The following is a 17,119-nucleotide window of genomic DNA, read 5'->3' as shown; positions in this document are numbered from 1 at the left end:
GGTGGAAGGGGTCCCTGCCCGTGGCAGGGGTTTGGAACTGGATGAGCTTTAAGGTCCCTTCCAATCCAAACCAGTTGGATTCTATGAAATCCCCAGAACTGGGGGACTTTGCTCTGGGTGGGATATTGAACGCTGATGAAGACGTCACGTCCTGGTGGAGACCCAAGGTCTGACCCGTGTCCAGTGGTCCCTGCTCTCATGCTCTGCGGTGAATTCGGACTCCTCAGAGAACAGGAGCATCCTTGCCCCACTGTGCTGGGGAGTTCGTGGTGCAGGGCAGGAGGCTCCATGCTCACCCTGTGCCTCGGGCAATGTTTTTTCTTCCGTTGTGGGTGGGATTTTCCAGCACTGGCTGTTGGGCCCCGTTCCGCTCCAGCTGCAGCTTTATTCTCCATTTCAAAGGCACTGGAGGCAGACGGTTTCAACGCCACTGCCATTTCGAGCGTGCCAGAAGTGGGGGGACCGCCAGCCCCCCGGGACCGGGGTGCACCCACGGGGAAGGAGAAGGGCTTTGACTGAGGCTGGTGGTGCTGGAGCCCATGGGCATCCAGGTCCCACATTTGTGCCCATCCCTGTGGTGTCGCGCTGCCGGCGATGTGCGCCATAAAGCAACAGCTCATATATTTTTAGAGCCTGGATTGAGGCTCTTTCCTCACTTCCTTATTTTGTTTAAAACTAGAAAAATAATAATAAAAGATGAGGTTTAATCCATAGGCTGAAAGTCCAAATAAATCTGAGGAGGAGGCCAAGACAGGGCAGCAAAAACTCACCAGAAACCCCCTACACAAACCAATCCACTGTCCTTTTTCCCCTCTTCTGCGAGCACTTCAGCTCTTTCTTTCAACTTAATTTTATTCTTTATTTTTATATCAGCATATATATTAACAGCCTGCCTGTATAGCGATGTGTGTGTAGCTGTTGGCAGGCACGTGGAGTTTCCACTGGGCCTTAATGCCAAATTAAAGCTTTATAACTTCAGTAGCTCTTTTTACCAGGGTATTAATAACCACCTCAGACACTGTGGTGCAGTTTATTAAGCATTTGTTTGCCTGGGGAGCTCATGAGGGTGACTCGTGCTGCGCTGCAGTGGGATGGGCACAGAGCATGGCCATGGGCAGCGGTATCCCACTGCGAAAGGAATGGGAGCCGGGGGCTGGACAGAGGACAGGAAGATTCTCTGTGGGATGGCTTTGTGTAAATTGGCCAAATATGCATCATCTGAACTCAACATCTAACTCGGGTGTTCAGTGATGGTTGGTGCAGGGATGTGGTGCCTGTGGTCCCTGGTAGAGGGATGTCTGCATCTCATCAGCCCCACTGCTGGAGCCCAGTGCTCCATGCCTAAAAGCAGGTGGGACCTGGTGGATGCAGCCACAGTACTTGGCCCTGTGGATGGAGCACACATGAAGGATGGGGAACCACAAGTCACAGTGAGGACCTGAGGGCGTTCACAGCCTGGTGACCACACTGGCCCATGCCCAGATCCTGCTCTGCACCCCTTGCCCCAGGTTTTGCTTCCCCAAAGCTCCCAGTGCCCCAAAAGTGGCTTTTTTCCCCTCACTGATGCATCCCACTGCTGTGAGGGCAGAGCCGGGTTGAGGTCCCCATCACCTGCACCAGCCTGGGTCAACCTGATGGATCTGAGATCCACCACCATCACCAGCATCCCCTGGGGTGGGAAAGGCTCCTTCCATCCCCATCCCACCTCCTTGAGCCAGCCGTGGTCACTCAATTCAGCCATGATTCCTCCAAGGAGGGTCTGATGCTCCACACCAACAGTGTGCTCATCTCCCAAAGGAACTGCTGTTGCTGCTGTTGTTCATTTGGCTTATCAAGCTGCCCAAAGCTTGCCTTTAAAAATGTGTGTGTTTGGTTTTGGGTTTGGGAGCAACAGTCACATCTCCAGCCCATCCTCACCGAAACACAGAGCAAACTTTATTTGCCATCCCAAGCTTCTCCTAAAGCCTCTCAGGGGACTCATAACTTTGGAAGTGAAGGTTAAGGTTATTCATGCACAGTTTTTTCCTAAATGGATTACTTCGGTGCGACCATCTGGCAAAGGAAAAGTCTCTATAAAACTAAAAGAGAAAACCCTCCTGAGCAGTTTGGAGGCAGCAATACATCCCCACTGGAAGACTCAAGGTGTCTGAATATTTATACTCCCGTTGGCAGTTACAAAAACCCCTCTTCTTCCCTCCTTCCTACTCCCCCTTTTCCCCTTTTTAATCTCAGTACAGGCATGTTGGACGCCCTCAGTCAAAGCTCTCCTTTGAACTGCTCTATGGTGAAATGTTTACAGTTTTACATTTCATATTTCAGAGGGGTGGAGGGGACAGGCACAACAGTCGCACACTGTGAATGCATGAGCGGGAGGGGAGCGCAGGCCGAGGGGAGGAAGCTCGGTGGAGGTGGGAGGGGAATCAAACAGCATCTCTGCTGCAACTGGAAAAACTTAGACTCCTAAAATATATATATATATATATATAAAAGAGGAATCTGGTGGTGTAGGCTCTGCAGGTGCATCCCAACCAAAGCCAGTCCCCGTGCTGGATGGGGGCTTCATCCCAGAGCACTGGCCAAAAGGTCCGGTTCTAATCATGGGTGACCATCACACTGAGCTAGGGTCGTGGTCCCACTTAGGACACTGCACGGGGTGGGTGGCTGGGCTGTGGGAGCACCAGAGGCTGCAAACCGGTGTGCCCCGGGAGATGCTGTATCTCCCTCCCAGCTCTGTTCTCCCGGCCTCATTCCTGCAACGTGGTTTCAGGAAAAAAGTGGTGAATCCTGCACCGTGTCTCCAGTTATGGGGGTGCTGCCCAAGAGTGTGGCAGGGCCGGATTCGGGCACTCCGTGGTACAAGAGGAGGGTGTAAACCTGCCAGCCCTCAGGCTCCATCGCCTTCAGCACACAAGGAGGGACTGATGTTGGCAGATGATGGGCAAGGGCACTGCTCAGGTGACAGGCTCCTCTGCCTGGCAGGCTGTGGGATATACTGATGGAGAACAGGATGGGACTGGGGGTGGCATTATCTGTCCAAAGACCAGGGAGCTGTGGGTACAGCTTGGGGCTGTTTGGACACCTTGGCATGGGGACCACAGGGAGACTTCATCCCGGCTGACTGCACGTTGAGAACTTCCCTGGGGTTCCTTGGATTTATACTGTCAGTTCTCCTCTTGAAAGCTTTCCTAGCATTAAACTGACCCAATAAACCCTGCAGACAGGCAGGTCCTCTGGCAGACACCCTGCAGGCCCAGCGAATGGCTCTGCTAAATCCTTCCTTCCCTACAGACTAAACTTTCCAGGGTAATTCAGAGCGAGCAATGAGCCAGCGAGCCCTACCCACAGCGTGAGGTTAGCACAGCAAAACAAACCCATCTGATGGGAGAGGAGCCGTGCCCGGCCCCTGACAGTCACCCAGTGAGGTGGGAGGGTGCTGTGTACCCATCCTTGGGTATCACCCCACAGACACAGAGGGGATGCCTGATGCTTTCAGAAATACCCTACTAAAACATGCCCAGGCACACAGGGTGGCTTCGAAGAGCTTCACAACGCTTGCACACACAGAAAACCAGGGAATACTGGGTTATAGGAAAAGTGTGGGGTGATGCCGGGGCCACAACTTCAGCCTCATCCCAAAAGGTCCAGATCCACCCCCGCCCTGAGCCCGCACACACACACAGGCACCAGCCTTCACCCTTCTCTCTGCAGCCCTCAGAACCCCACAGCAGCAGCTCCAGGGATTAATTCTCCACCACAAACCCCCACTGCAGAGGGTCCGGACCCCCCAGCTCCGCTCCATGACTTCTCCAGGGGCTGGGATGAGCCAGCACCGTCCCGGGCATACAGCGGGTGACTTCCCCCGGTGCAGGATTGAGCTCACCTCTCTCCACCCCCACTCCACCCCTCTCCTTCCCCGAAGGGATCTGTCAAGTCTCTGCACGATGGAATTTTACTTTGCTATTTTAATGCAATTCTGGCTCAGGCTTAAATGGAACTGGAAACCAAAAGGCCTTAATAAATAAATATTATGATAAGAAATGAAAGCAATGCATACACTCAAGATAATTGGGGGGGGGGGGGGGGGGAGGATGGAAACCTAAGCATTCCTTTCTATGCCTAAATCATAAAGCTTTACATGAAGCTGGATGCCTTCTTACCAAACCTTTGCCCTGGAACACGTCCCCCGTGCTTGCCCAGACTGCCCTCCTGAAAGTCTCCTATTGTTTAAGAAACACTTTAAGCCAGATAAGACGATAGCCTTGAAATTCCTTCTAACTTTGTCGGTGACAGGGCTCAGGGCGACCATGCACGGGGCTGCAACACTCTTACAAGAGCTCTTGAATCATATCCTGTGCTCCTATATTTCATTCACACTCTATTTAATCTCGCCGTACGCATAAACACGCAGCTACTACAACAGCAAGAGCCAAAGCTGGGTTTGATGAATCTTATTCACTGTGAAGTGCTATGGGAAAAACACCAAGAAAGAAAAGAAAACCCAACAGCTACATAGTGGGGAGTTAAGAGGAAAAACCCTCTTTGAGAGAGCCCAGGGGATCGTGCACATAGGGCTGTGTGTGTTTGGGTGTGTGCGCGCACTCCTGCGCGTGTGTAAGGGAAAAAACCCCGAGCTAAATATAGAGGTGCTATAGAAAACCTAAGGTATAGCTCAGACCATACATAAAGCTACATGTGTGTGTCTGGGAAGGAGAAATTAAGGCTCAATTACATGAGTGGTGAAGCAGAAAGCCTGAAGTTGATAACGCTGGGACATTACCTCTCTCTTTTTGCCAGAGATCGGGAAAGAGCTCCTGCATTTTTCAGGCTTTGCTGTGTTCAGCTCCCCAGAGTTTTCTGCAGCCCACCCCCCTATAGCACAGCACTGGACATTCAACCCCCGCCTGGGTACAACACACACAACCACAGGCGCAACCTCCCGGCGTTACAGACAGCACGGTCTCTTCCCTCCAACCCACCCCAAAGGAGCCCTGTGGGTGCGATCCCACCCCACGGACACCCTACCCCAGAAAAGCCCCCCAGGCCCCTCCAAACAGCCACGTTTTCCCTGCGATGGGTGCAGGCTTCTTTGCCCATCCAAGTTTTCTGCCTCTGCACCCCCTGCCTTGAGAGAAAGAGTCTGAACCAAACCCTGAAGTGCAGAAAACACAACTCCTTAAAGAGTTTACAGACAAACAATCCCAAATCAAAGGCAGCAGCAAGAATATCTACAAGCACCGTTTAACATCCCCTCCACTATTTGTTGTCATTGCTGCTAATTCCTCCAGCCTGCATCTAAAAACCCAGATCTAAAGAGGTCCTAATGCACACATCAGACAGCAACCCTTCGAGCTGGGGAGATTTTCTCTTACCTTGACTGCCTTTATTTGCCAGCGTGTTTCCAGAGTGCAGGAGAAAGAAAAGGATGGAAAATCCAGCAAGCTGCAAAGCTCCCATTGCAATCCCAGCCTGCATGGAGGAGTAAGGGGCAAGACGGGGGGGATTTCCAGTGCTTTAAAGGAAACAAGAGGCTGAGCATGCGAAGGGAAATCAAGAGGAGGAAGGGGCTCTCTTCTTGCCGTGTGTGAGACAGAGGGAAGGGAACTGAACTGATGGAAAAAGGTGCTCTGGGTTCAGTTTGGGGCTCTTGGTGCTGCTGAAGAGGAGAGAGTGAGGGAAGGAGACCCAGGGCAGTTGGAGGAAAGTGGACTCTATCGCCCTCTCTCTGGCGGCCGCTCTGATCCCTTCTTCTCTCCTTTTTTTTCTCCCCCCTTTAAATAATCCCAGCCAATTCCAGTTTTGCAAGAGAGCAGCAGCAGCAGCGCTGGAGGGGGGAAGCAGGCGCCTTGCCCTGGTGCTGGGGACCTGAGAAAGGGGAGTGGAAAGGAGAGCCCCATCCAAGCAACGCCCTTTTTTTTTCCTCTCTCTCCCAGCCTTTCTTTCTTTCTTTCTTTCTATTTGGCTTTGGTTTACTCCTTCCCGGCTCCCCCCTCCCTCGTACCCCCAAGGCTGGGCTTTGCCTGCAGGAATTTACAGTCTACTCTGGAGGAGAAGGGCCAGTAGCCATGGAGACTGCTTCCCTGGGAGCAGGGAGGTCAGGCGGAGACCAGGGGCGATCAATGCATCAATGCAAAGCCCCCCGCAACCCCCAGACCCACCTCGCAGCCCCTCGGCCACCGAGGGCTTGGGGTGGTGGCAAGGCGGGGGGGGGACATGCAAGGGGAGGTGTATGGCATGGGAAAAGGCAATGGGTGGAAAAGGGGAAGGAAAAATACACACACACACACATATATACATACACATACAAGAAAGAAACATAAAACAGGGTTTGCAGATGGCACAACCTGGCTGGGCTCAGCAGCTGTGGGAGCATCTTGGGGTGCTGCGATGGTGGAATTTGGGATCAGAAAGCAGCTCTGCCATTTGTAAGAGAGAGGTGGGGAAGGAGGGGCTGGAAATAAGGGTGGAAGGGGGAAGAAAAATGACCTTTCTGAGTATTCCAGGGGGGGGTTTGCTTGCTTGGAGGAGCCTTTCCCGGGCTGCCCCCCTGCAGCCAGCAGCCCAGGGGTGCAGGGGGACCCTCTGCCATACCCCATGGCTGTCCCTGCAATGGGAGCTGCTGGCACCATCTCTCTTCCAGGGTGTTCCTGCTCCCTGAGGCAGGAGAGGCATCGCCAGCTGGGAAATTGCAGTGGGAGATAGGGCTGGGAGCTGGGAACATGGTCGGGATTAAGGCTTATGGTGATTCCACCTGCTCAGGAACATGGGGTCCCATGGACCCAGTGGTCATCCTGTCCATGGGGTCCTCCCAGCCCACCCTGCTGCCCCTGTAGCCTTTCATACCCCCTTTTGTCCTAATAACCCCTAAAGACACAATAAAGGGGGCTGGAGGTGATGGAAGGTGTCCAGCTAAGCCAAGGCACTGGCTGCCATCTTGCTGTGGAGAGAAGGGGAGGGACCTCAGCTGGACAGGAGGATGCTGAGGAGTCCCTGGGTCTGGTTATGCTTTCCCTACAGAAATGCCTAACCCTTGGGCTGCCTTCATGGGATCTTCCCTGAGGGAGTGGGTTTGCAAGAGCAGGTGTGCTTCAGACGGGGCAGATGCAGCATGGATGGCCCAGGAGAGCATCCCCTGTGGAAACCAGGAGCTCATCCACACACTGGGTCTTTCCAAAGGCAGAGGCCAAGCGTAAGACCCTCCCAGCCCTGCAGAGCTATCCTGCACCCACAAAGCTCTGCTGGCTGCCAGCGGGTCCCACACACAAAGCATTGGGGCCCTAAACCCATGCAGGAACCAACCCCTTCCAGGGGAGCAGAACAGCATCAGCCGAAGGACAGAAGCACAGATGTGCCCATTACACCCAACATAAGTCTCCAACATTCAAACTCACATCTGCATGATGGCTGCAGGTAAACCTGGAGGCAGGGGAGTCTGCAGGGCTCTTGTCTGACTGGGCTGGCAGCTCAGGGCAAGGCAGCTTCCAGCCCATCCTAGCTAAAAGGGATTTCTCAACAGAGACAACTGGCTCTGCCCTGTCCCAGTTGGGTAAGAAATCCAGAGGAAAAGCACTTGCACCGACACGACCAGCTCAGTAACTCACAGCACATCTTGCTACGCTATAGAGAATCAAAACAGTAGCGCACAACCATTCCTGGCACAGCCAGGCTCCAGGGCAGCTTGGGAAGGGACTAAGGTGCAGAAATGATTATTAAAGCTGTAACAGATTTTTATATATATGAAATACTAATATGGAGGTGTCATTGTTAGGATGCATCAGGAAAGGATCATGTGCTATCCCACTCAGCACCCCACTGGAGGAGGCTCCTGGCTCCTTTCAGCTCATCTGGTGCAACCATTGCCCAGCACTGCCAAGGCCACCCCTAACCCATGGCACTGAGGCCTCGTCTCCACGGGGTGTGAACACTTGCAGGGACGGTGACTGCAGCCCTGCCCTGGGCAGCCTGTTCCAATGCCTGAGCACCCTCTGGGGCAGGAATTGTTCCCAATATCCAACCTAAACCTCCTCTGGTGCAGCTTGAGGCCATTAAAATGAGTCAAATGGGAACTCTCTGCTTGGCATCCCTGTGCCCAACCACCACACCTCAGAGCGGGGGACACATCCCATCCCGTGATCCTTTATCATCATAACCAGAGCAAAACTAAACAGTCCTCCTTTTTTTCCTTTCCTCTAACCTATCTTCTAAATCTGGAAACTGATCTTGAGGCACAAGGGACAAGACCTTCAGCGATGTTGATTTATAACCGAGCTTCTAAATTACAGGTTTACACATTAGTATAAACATCCATAAACCAGTTTAAATACACAGCATCGTATGTAATCACAACGCCAAGACACCGGGCAGCCACATGACAGCACAGGGGGACAGCAAACTCCTTGCTCACACCCAGCCTGCCTCAATGGGGATAGATCTCCAGCCAAAGGCTCCCAGTTCAACCAGTGCCTTGCACTGAGGGCTGGGTTTTGCTGTTGAAGGTAGGTCCTCAGCTGAAGGCAACATCGCTCTTGCCATGGGGAGCAAAGGGGTTGCAAACCCCATGTCTCACTCCTCCAGCAGGGTTGTGAAGCACCATGGCACAGCAGCAGGGTTGGGGCAAGCTGCTGATGTTTGGAAACTCCCTAAATAAATATATAATCTTGTTTTCTTCGAAAAGCATGAGGACTGGTTGAGCAGAAGGGCTGATGGAGGTCCCAGGACTGCCACAGTTCCCCTCCAAGCACAGGGACACCCAGAGTGCAGATGGAGATTCCTGAGATCACACAGGGAGTCTGGAGGGAGAGCCATGAATCACACTTAAACCTCCTGCAAGACAACCCAGTGCTTCAGCCCCAGTGGCTCCTCACCAGCTCCTGCTGCCGCAGGGTTGCATGGATCCATTCCCAGGAGCCCTCTCTGGAGCCCTTCAAAAGCACTGGGACAACCCCTCCATCCCAAGCCTTGTGCGCACACACGTGTGTGTCTCTATGTGTGTTTCGGGCAGGGAAGGAGGCGACAGGACTCTCCTTCCCACTGCCTCCACTCCCCGTCGTGCACTTCTGGGCAAAATCCATTTGCTTTGGCTTCATGTAGGGCCAGAAGTTTCGGTCCATTGTGCTGCGGCACTGCAGAGCCAGCGAGGAATTGTCAACCATGCCGAAATGGTTACATGGGGAGTAATGAGAATTTACTGCACCCTGCTCCCGTCCCTTCGCCAAGGAATAAAAGCAAAAGATCACAACAGGCATTTTTTTAATTTGAAGGAAAATTAAAAAAAGAACGGATTCTGCACTTGGAAAACAACCACCACATCCACAGATCAAAGCAGCCCTTCTCCTCTCATTCAGGGGTTTAAGAGGTTTCTGCAGCTACAGAGATGTTTACACAGGGAGAGAGATACATACATTGTGCAGTCCTGATGCTGCTTCTCCCCCCTTCATCTGGCCAAACATTCCCTGGGAGGCGATATGAGGTCATTCCTAGACCCGGCGTTGTTTTCCTCAAGCTGCAAAGCTTCGGGGCAAGAGGCAGTTCATTTCCCATTAGCACACACACATTTGCACTTGGAACTCTCCCATGTATGTTTTGCTGGGGGAGCTCAGGACAGACAGGGGACTGGCCCTGTGTTACTGTGTTCCCAGAGGGAATTCCAGCAGCTGGGGCTGCTGGGAGGGTCAGCAGCTCTGGCAAAGCCACTGGGGAGGTACATGGAGCGGTGGGTTGGCATCTTCTGCAGACCAGCATCTTCTGCAGACCGGCCGTAATGTTTCTGTGGCTTCCGCCCCCGCTTTTATTAGGAGAGGGGCTGAGCGGCTCTGGGGAGGTCTAATGGGCTGTAAAGAGCTTTTTCCCCTCTGCCTCCTTGGCTCAAGCCCAAGAGGAGCAGCATTGAGTCCCACTCCAGTGCTGACGCTGGGACGGAGCGCGTGGGAATGCACCAGGACAGACTCTTCCTTCACCTCTCGCCATCAGCACCTTGGTCCATCTGCTCCACAGGCAGCTCCTGCTTTGGTAAAGCTGACAAGCTGTGGCTTGTGAGTCCCCCTGTGCTATCTGTGCAAACTAAAGGAAACTTTGGAACTAGACCTCCCCATCTCTAGCATGAATTTAATGCCCTATGCTATGAGTGAGCTGCACCTTCATCTCTGACCGTATATCTGCATGATGCTGGAGCCAAAAGAGGTTTCTAAGCACAAGAAGCTGCTGAGAAGTAACAGGCAAAAGCAAAACTCCCATAAAAGACCTGAGGGCTTGCAGAAGCAGCAAGTGAATCAGGCAGGATACTGGAAGGAAAAGAGGCCACAATGCTGCAAATCAGGAGATTTCCCTTCCTCTCTGGTTCACAGAGGCACAACACTGCCAGTCCCAGGCAGGACCTGACCTCTTTGCAGCACCCCGAGCACTCAGCAGTTGGGGTGGTGGGTGCTGGTACCGTATCCTGACACTGCACACTAGAAGGAGCTGGCACAAGAAGGCAGCAGCAGAGACATTTTGATGCCCTAGTGAGGCTGTGGTTTAGAACTCAGAACAAAATAGACTATTTTAAAAACAGAGAGGAAAACAGTATTCTCTGTAACACACCAACAGCCTGGACTTGACTGACTCCACCAGTCCCCATCACCAGCTCCCAGCTTCATCCTTCATTTCCCCCAAAGCCCAATTTTATCAAGATGCCTCCAATGTGGATAAAAAGCCCCAAGTCCTGCTAAATGACTGCCTGCCACCCTCTGACACCTTTTTTCCAGTGTCACGGAGCTTCCCAAAGTGCCCTTGTTTGTAATTCCCAGTCTGCAGCAGAAGGTGACACACATTGAGGTGAGGTGACCTAACCGGCGTCACCAGGAAGGTCGATGGCAGCACCAGGAATAGTCCTGTTCCCAGCTAACCACTAACCACACTTATCCCAGAATAAGGGTCCCTTTTTCCAGCTGAATTTATAACAGCTTTCCAAGTGACATAAGCTCTTACAGAAATAGGCAGGGGTTTATTCCAGAATAATTACTGGGAAATCATACTGGGGCATGTATAATTACACTGGTAAGTTGGACCCCGTGCCACTGACTTGCTCCATGCTCCATATGGCTTTTATCTCATCCTCCTTTTCCATGAGCACATGTATGTCAACTGGCACATCATCAGAATGTGGGTGGAGAAGGAAGGGGCTTTGGGTAGAAAGGAAAGTGATAGATCACTCTTTAAAGCTCTGTTAATCACATTTCCTATTGAAGATAGCCTGATAATAGCTCTTAGAGCTACTGAAATCAAAAGGAGTCTTTTGGGGTGCACTGGATCACCCTCCAGATGGATTCAGCAACACTCTGCGTTTGCTTCACGTTCAGCGCAGGCGCAGCTTTGGAGCAAGTGTTTTGTTTTAAATGCATTTCATGTCCTACACACAAAATCAAGCTCAGGGTTCAGGCTGAATCATAGAATAGTTTGTATTGGAAAGGACATTAATCATCCATTTCCACCTCCCTGCCATGGGAAGGAACAACTCACATGAGACCAGGTTACTCCAAGCCCCTGTGTCCAACCTGGCCTTGAACACTGCCAGGGATGGGGCAGCCACAGCTTCTCTGGGCACCCTGGGCCAGCGCCTCAGCACCCTCACAGGGAAGAGCTTCTTCAAAGCTGAAGAATTTGAGGCCTGAAACATTTCTGACACCAGCTGTTGGCACACATTGTACTTAACACTCATCAAAACCAAACACACACACTTATCAGGTGCTGATGTGTCTGTATATTCCACAAGAGCACTATCTGCACCTGCATGATCCCAGGGCCAGCACAAGGACTTCAGGGTTAACTCAGCACCAGTGACACCACTTTAACTCCAGGACCCAGACGCAAGTGTTTAAAAGTAGCACTTCTCTCCTTAAAATAGTTTATGAATCTTACTCGGGGTTAAATCCAACACCCTCGAGCAGAAGGAGACCTATTAATTCCTGAGTTTTTTCCTGCTGTAGTAAAGCAGCATTTTATGTGTAAGATGTGAGTCCTTTTCCCACTTGCATTTCCAGTGACAATTTAACAAGGCAGCAGTTTATTTCCAACAGCCCCAGCCAGACCTCAGCCAACTGCGTCAATATTATGTTGCTTATACAAATGCTACCATTAGAGTCAATACCACGTTTGGGGGAGGCTTTTTTCCTCCTTTTTTTTTAGAAAGGGTTCCTCCAGGATGATGTATGTGAAACTCTTAAAATACTGAGGGTAATACAAGCTTTTTAAAGCTTACCTGGATGCAGAGGCTCTGCTTTAAAGCATGAAACACGCTTTTACTCGAGGGCACTGACCTGACCAAAGGCATTTGCTAATTAATTCATTCTTCCAAGAGACTTAACTGCCTCTTGCCTTCGGAAACCAAGGCAAACCCGAACCAAATCCAGAGCCTGTGGAAAACACGGAGAGACCCTTATTGACTGCAGGAAACTTCAGAGCTGGGAGCTGGCTCCTGCTCGGCCGGTGCCAGTCACGGAGAGAGAGCAGCCATGGGGCAGCCGTCCAATACAAGCTGGCTGCTCTCCCCACATGGTTTTCCTTAGCACTGCTTTCAGGATAGAGGAGGGATGCAGGGCCTGAGCAAGACCTTCCTCAGCCCCCTCCTGTGATGCCATTTTGGAGTGTCTCTCCCATGCTCCAGCAGCGTGGCACAGGCTTACCCTGGCTGTTGGCTTGTTTGATGGATGCTCCTGCAGTCCACACTCTCCTCTTGTCTTTGGCACACTCTCCCAAAACCATCAGATGTTTTCTGGTCCAGCACGAGCTCAGTGTGACAGGATCATCCCTTCACCCCAGCCTCCCGAGCACAGGGCTCTTGAAATCCCTACAAGTACCACACTGCACCCTCATCACCAGCACCCCCAAAACCTGGGTGTTCTAACCTTGCACAGGGGTAAAAGGTCTGACAAAATCCCAAGCCCAACACAAGCAGCTTTCCAACATCTGAAGGGGGCTGCAAGGATGCTGGAGAGGGACTCTTCATCAGGGACTGGAGTCACAGGACAAGGGGTGATGGGTTCAGACTGAAACAGGGGAAGTTCAGGTTGGATCTAAGGCAGAAGCTCTTCCCTGTGAGGGTGCTGAGGCGCTGGCCCAGGGTGCCCAGAGAAGCTGTGGCTGCCCCATCCCTGGCAGTGTTCAAGGCCAGGTTGGACACAGGGGCTTGGAGCAAGCTGCTCTAGTGGAAGGGGTCCCTGCCCGTGGCAGGGGTTGGTACTGGATGATCTTAAGGTCCTTTCCAACCCAAACCATTCTATGATAAGCTGGGGAAACAAGGGGAACCCAAAAAACAAGGTTTGCCCACAGCACTGCCAGCTGGGAAAGCCCTACAGGATCTCTGTGATCCTGCACTGGAGCAGTCTCACGTGAGAACAGAGCAGCCTCAGTGTGTCAACAAGCCCTGAACCCCCGGGGGCAGCTGGGAGATGCCATTATTATTTTATTATTATTTTTTTTTTAATTTAAAACGAACTTCTTAACCTGCAGGAAAGTGAATGTTCTTCTGGGATGGCCAAGGAAACCACGCTGGGATTTTCCAAAGGGCTATGACTGCCTGTTTATGAGCAGAGGCTTCCAAACGCAGAAATAAATGGCTTGCTCTCAGCAGGTTTTCCTTTCTATATTTACCCTCACCTGAAACGAACATTCTTGCACACTGCAACGTTTATTCCCTCTGATCAGGGGAGTGGGTGAAGAAACCAACCAGCCACAACATGTCAAATAAATTGTTAATCTGCTGTTTGCACTGGGGCAGGGGAGGAGGAGGAGGAGGGAGTCCTTTGGGTTTTGGGCAGCGATCAGGTCCCACTTACAACTTCCATTTCAGCTCAGCAGAAGCACTTTGCTTTCCTGCTGCTGCTTGTGGCTGCCGAGAGCTGGATCCTTCATGGAGCTGACTCAATGGATGTCTGCTGTCTCCTCATGGCACCTGAGCATCCTTGATCACAGACAGCTGATGGAAAAGGTTGCTCACCCCATTACATGGGAAAAACCAAGCTCCAAGGTGCAAGGACCAGCCTGAGGCTGCACAAGAGACCTTCTGTGGGACACAAAATAGCACCCAGATGCCAGGCGAATGCACAAGCATGAGACAACCCTCTCCAGAGTGCTGGGCTTTGAAATCTCCTTCCACGAGTCCCAGTTTCCACACTGGGTGTTTCATTGCCTGTTCTCAAGGTGGGAAGAGGTCCCTACAGATGGCAGAGGGGTGATCCCTCCCATAGTCAGGTCCCCAGCAGGCATGAACTGCCCTGCTGACATGCAAAATGGCCATAAAAGACCCACAAGCCCTTCCTGACAAGGGGCCAGGGGGGCTGAGCCATTGCAAACCTAAACTTAACATGAGGCTGGGCAGTCAGCTGTAAAATCTCTCCTAATCCCAGCCTTTGGAAAGGGGAGGACGGGGAGATCACCTGCTTCTCCAGGACGTCACCCACATCACATGGCTTCTAGGTCATGCTCATGCCAACCACCACCTTCAAATCTGGGCTTGACCTCCAGTTTACCTTCACGTTCACTAATTGTGCCAACTGCTTTGGCACAACAGCCAAAAGAGGGGGTCACATCATCCCAGAGAGAAGAGGGGGATTAATCCTCTGCTGGCAGCGGGGGAAGTTGATCGGTCATTAGTGTATGGGGGTGCTGAGGGACCCCTTGGACAACAGGGATAGAAACAGCCATGCCCTGTTCACAGGGCTCGTGCACACTCAGCACCAGCCAGGACCAGCCTCTTGTTTCCTTTTCTGGTCAAACCTTTCACTTCTAGAAAAGCCTGTCCTCTTCCCAACAGCAGAGCAAACCCTTCCCCAAGCAGCCATTCCAAGAGCATTTGTGTTAATCCAGATTAATGAACATCAAGCAATTTAGATAAACCGCATTAAGCCAAAACCCACCTTTGAACTTGTTATTTTCTTAGGGATCAAAATCCCTCCCTGAGCACTGTGTGTGGTTTGGGCCTCCCCATACCACAGCGTCACCAAAGCTGAGCTCTCCACTGAGTACTCAGATAATTAAGTGAAGTCAGCAAATGTGATTACCGAGAGCCAGCACATGAAGCCCAAAACTGATTCTGGGTCCTGGGATGTCCAAATGGGTGAAAGCACAAGGAGCATCTCCCTGGATCCATGCACATCATCCAGCCACAACGCCTGGGCTCCAGTCAGACTGCCTATGTGACCACAAGCCAAACCTCTCCAAGCCTCAGTTTACCCAGCACCAACCCATCCCCTAAGTACATGGATGATGAGATCACTGTGAAATGCCCCAAGATCAGGAGCTGGCCGCAGAGGCTGGGCAGGATGGGTGATAGTTTGCTCAAAGTGGCCAGTCCCCATGGCTTGGACATGGGTGTCGTGACTGAGGTGGCAACAGCCAGCTCATGTGTATGGGATGTCTCATGGAAAAGGTCACACACCAGCTTTGGAGAAGGGAATTAATAGATGCTGTAGTCATTGGTGAAGCATGTGGTGTGTTACAGCACGTAGACACCTTGCACACCCACCCCACAGCCATCACTGCAGCAGATACCTCTCTGAAGGATTCAAACCAAAATCAGGCTACAGCAGACCCACCACCACAACACCTTCTCACCTGGACAAGGTGGACAACACCACTTCATTCACCTGCAGGGAAGCTGTGAGCTCCTCAGGATCCACCTATCTGCTCCCAGATCCACCAGCACCCAGCACAAAAACAACCCCAGGAGGTCCTGCAAAACTGACTTTCCTGGCTGATGGGGCAGAGGAAAACTCCTGGCTCTGCCCTCCACACCCTCCCAAAACATCAGATAATGTTTTCTGCCCTCCCCCTTGATTGCCTTCCTCATAACAGAGCCAAAGCTGTAGCTCGTAGGCTCCAAGCTCCACTTTTTGGAAGTGAGGGGCTGTAACACCGCCTGGGCTTTACCTCTCATGCTGAGACAGGGTTTGTGTGCTTGCAGAGAACCTTCCACGGCCCGGTGGCTGCTCACAGCTTGGTGCACTGCGCTTGCAGGTGATCTGGATCAGGACTCAGCAGGAAGTTTGCTTTCAGCTGCCTCCATCACTGTGTAGGTGTGCAGATAGGGACCCATTTCACTGCTGGTTTGACTCCTCTAAATGGAGACTTGCACATTTGTCAGGCTTGAAAAATCAACAGCAGCTTTTAAACCGAAACGCCATTTCCCTTTCCATGGCTGCAGCTTATTTGAACAAGTGGAACCTTCCCACCCTCTGTTCACTGTGCCTGGTGGGGTCATGGTGGTGGGTCTACAGAAGCGTGGCCATTCTGCTGGAGAAGATGCTCCAGCCATGGAGCTATCTCTGCTCCTGTAGGGAAAACGGGAGCTGTTTTGGAAAGCTGAGCCCTCCCTGCTAGGCTGGTTTTGTTTTCTTAGGGAAGCTGCTCAAAAAGAGCAGAGGAGAGACACATGGGCTCTCCACAGCGCATAATTGATGCTGTGGGTGATGCAGAGAGGTTCAGAGCTTGGATGGTCCCCTTCCAATGTGATCATCAGGGTTACAAACTTGTGAGGTGATAAAAGGGCAAACTGCAAATGTCTCTGTGGAGTTGGCTGCCTGATACTCAAACGCTCACCCTGAAAGACTCAAAATCCCCATTTCCTCTGTTGGGATTTCAGCTGGATGGCTTGGCTGAAATAAATGAGATTAATCTAATCAGAAAGATGGATGGAGCTCATTAAAACAGTAGATTGAAAAGAACCCACCCTGCCTATTACCAGTGCTCCTGAGGTCTTGAGCCTTTGGGGCAAGTTAAAACCACTTAGGAACCAGATTCCCCTGCAGAAATCTGTAGGAAATGCATTACAAATACAGTCTGCTACTACAATTTTTCATGTCACCAGTCACTTGGGAAGAGAAATACATGCAGGGCAAATGCATGTATATTTAAATATATACAATTGCATCCTCTGGGATCAGGAGTTACAGGCTGGGAGTGGCGGGCCCTGCACTGACACAGGTAGATGTGAGCAAATCGAAGTCACCTCAAAAGCTGTGCTGTTTTATTCTCTGTAAATGCTATTTCCCCACCCTCACCTTCCTCCCATGAGGCTGAGCAGCAGAAAGGAGCAGAAGCCGGCTCTGGCATTGCACAAAGCTGAACAGGGAGCACTGGGAGGAGTTCC

At 51.7% G+C, this 17,119-nt stretch overlaps 1 protein-coding gene across 1 annotated transcript in view; it reads right to left on the bottom strand.

The window, feature by feature from the left end:
* SCUBE3 (signal peptide, CUB domain and EGF like domain containing 3) overlaps positions 1 to 5,454 on the bottom strand; it is a gene marked incomplete at both ends in the record, with an annotated part of 34,597 nt that extends 29,143 nt beyond the window's left edge. The window contains one exon of the mRNA XM_080633060.1: positions 5,370 to 5,454. Within this exon, the coding sequence (XP_080489186.1) occupies positions 5,370 to 5,454 (85 nt within the window). The remainder of the gene's footprint in view (positions 1 to 5,369) is intronic.
* Between the last annotated feature and the right edge of the window lie 11,665 nt (positions 5,455 to 17,119).

The sequence above is a fragment of the Psittacula echo genome (genome assembly GCF_963264785.1).
Source record: "Psittacula echo genome assembly, chromosome: 22".
Taxonomy (NCBI): Eukaryota; Metazoa; Chordata; class Aves; order Psittaciformes; family Psittacidae; genus Psittacula; species Psittacula echo.
This window is presented reverse-complemented; position numbering and strand designations above follow the sequence as displayed.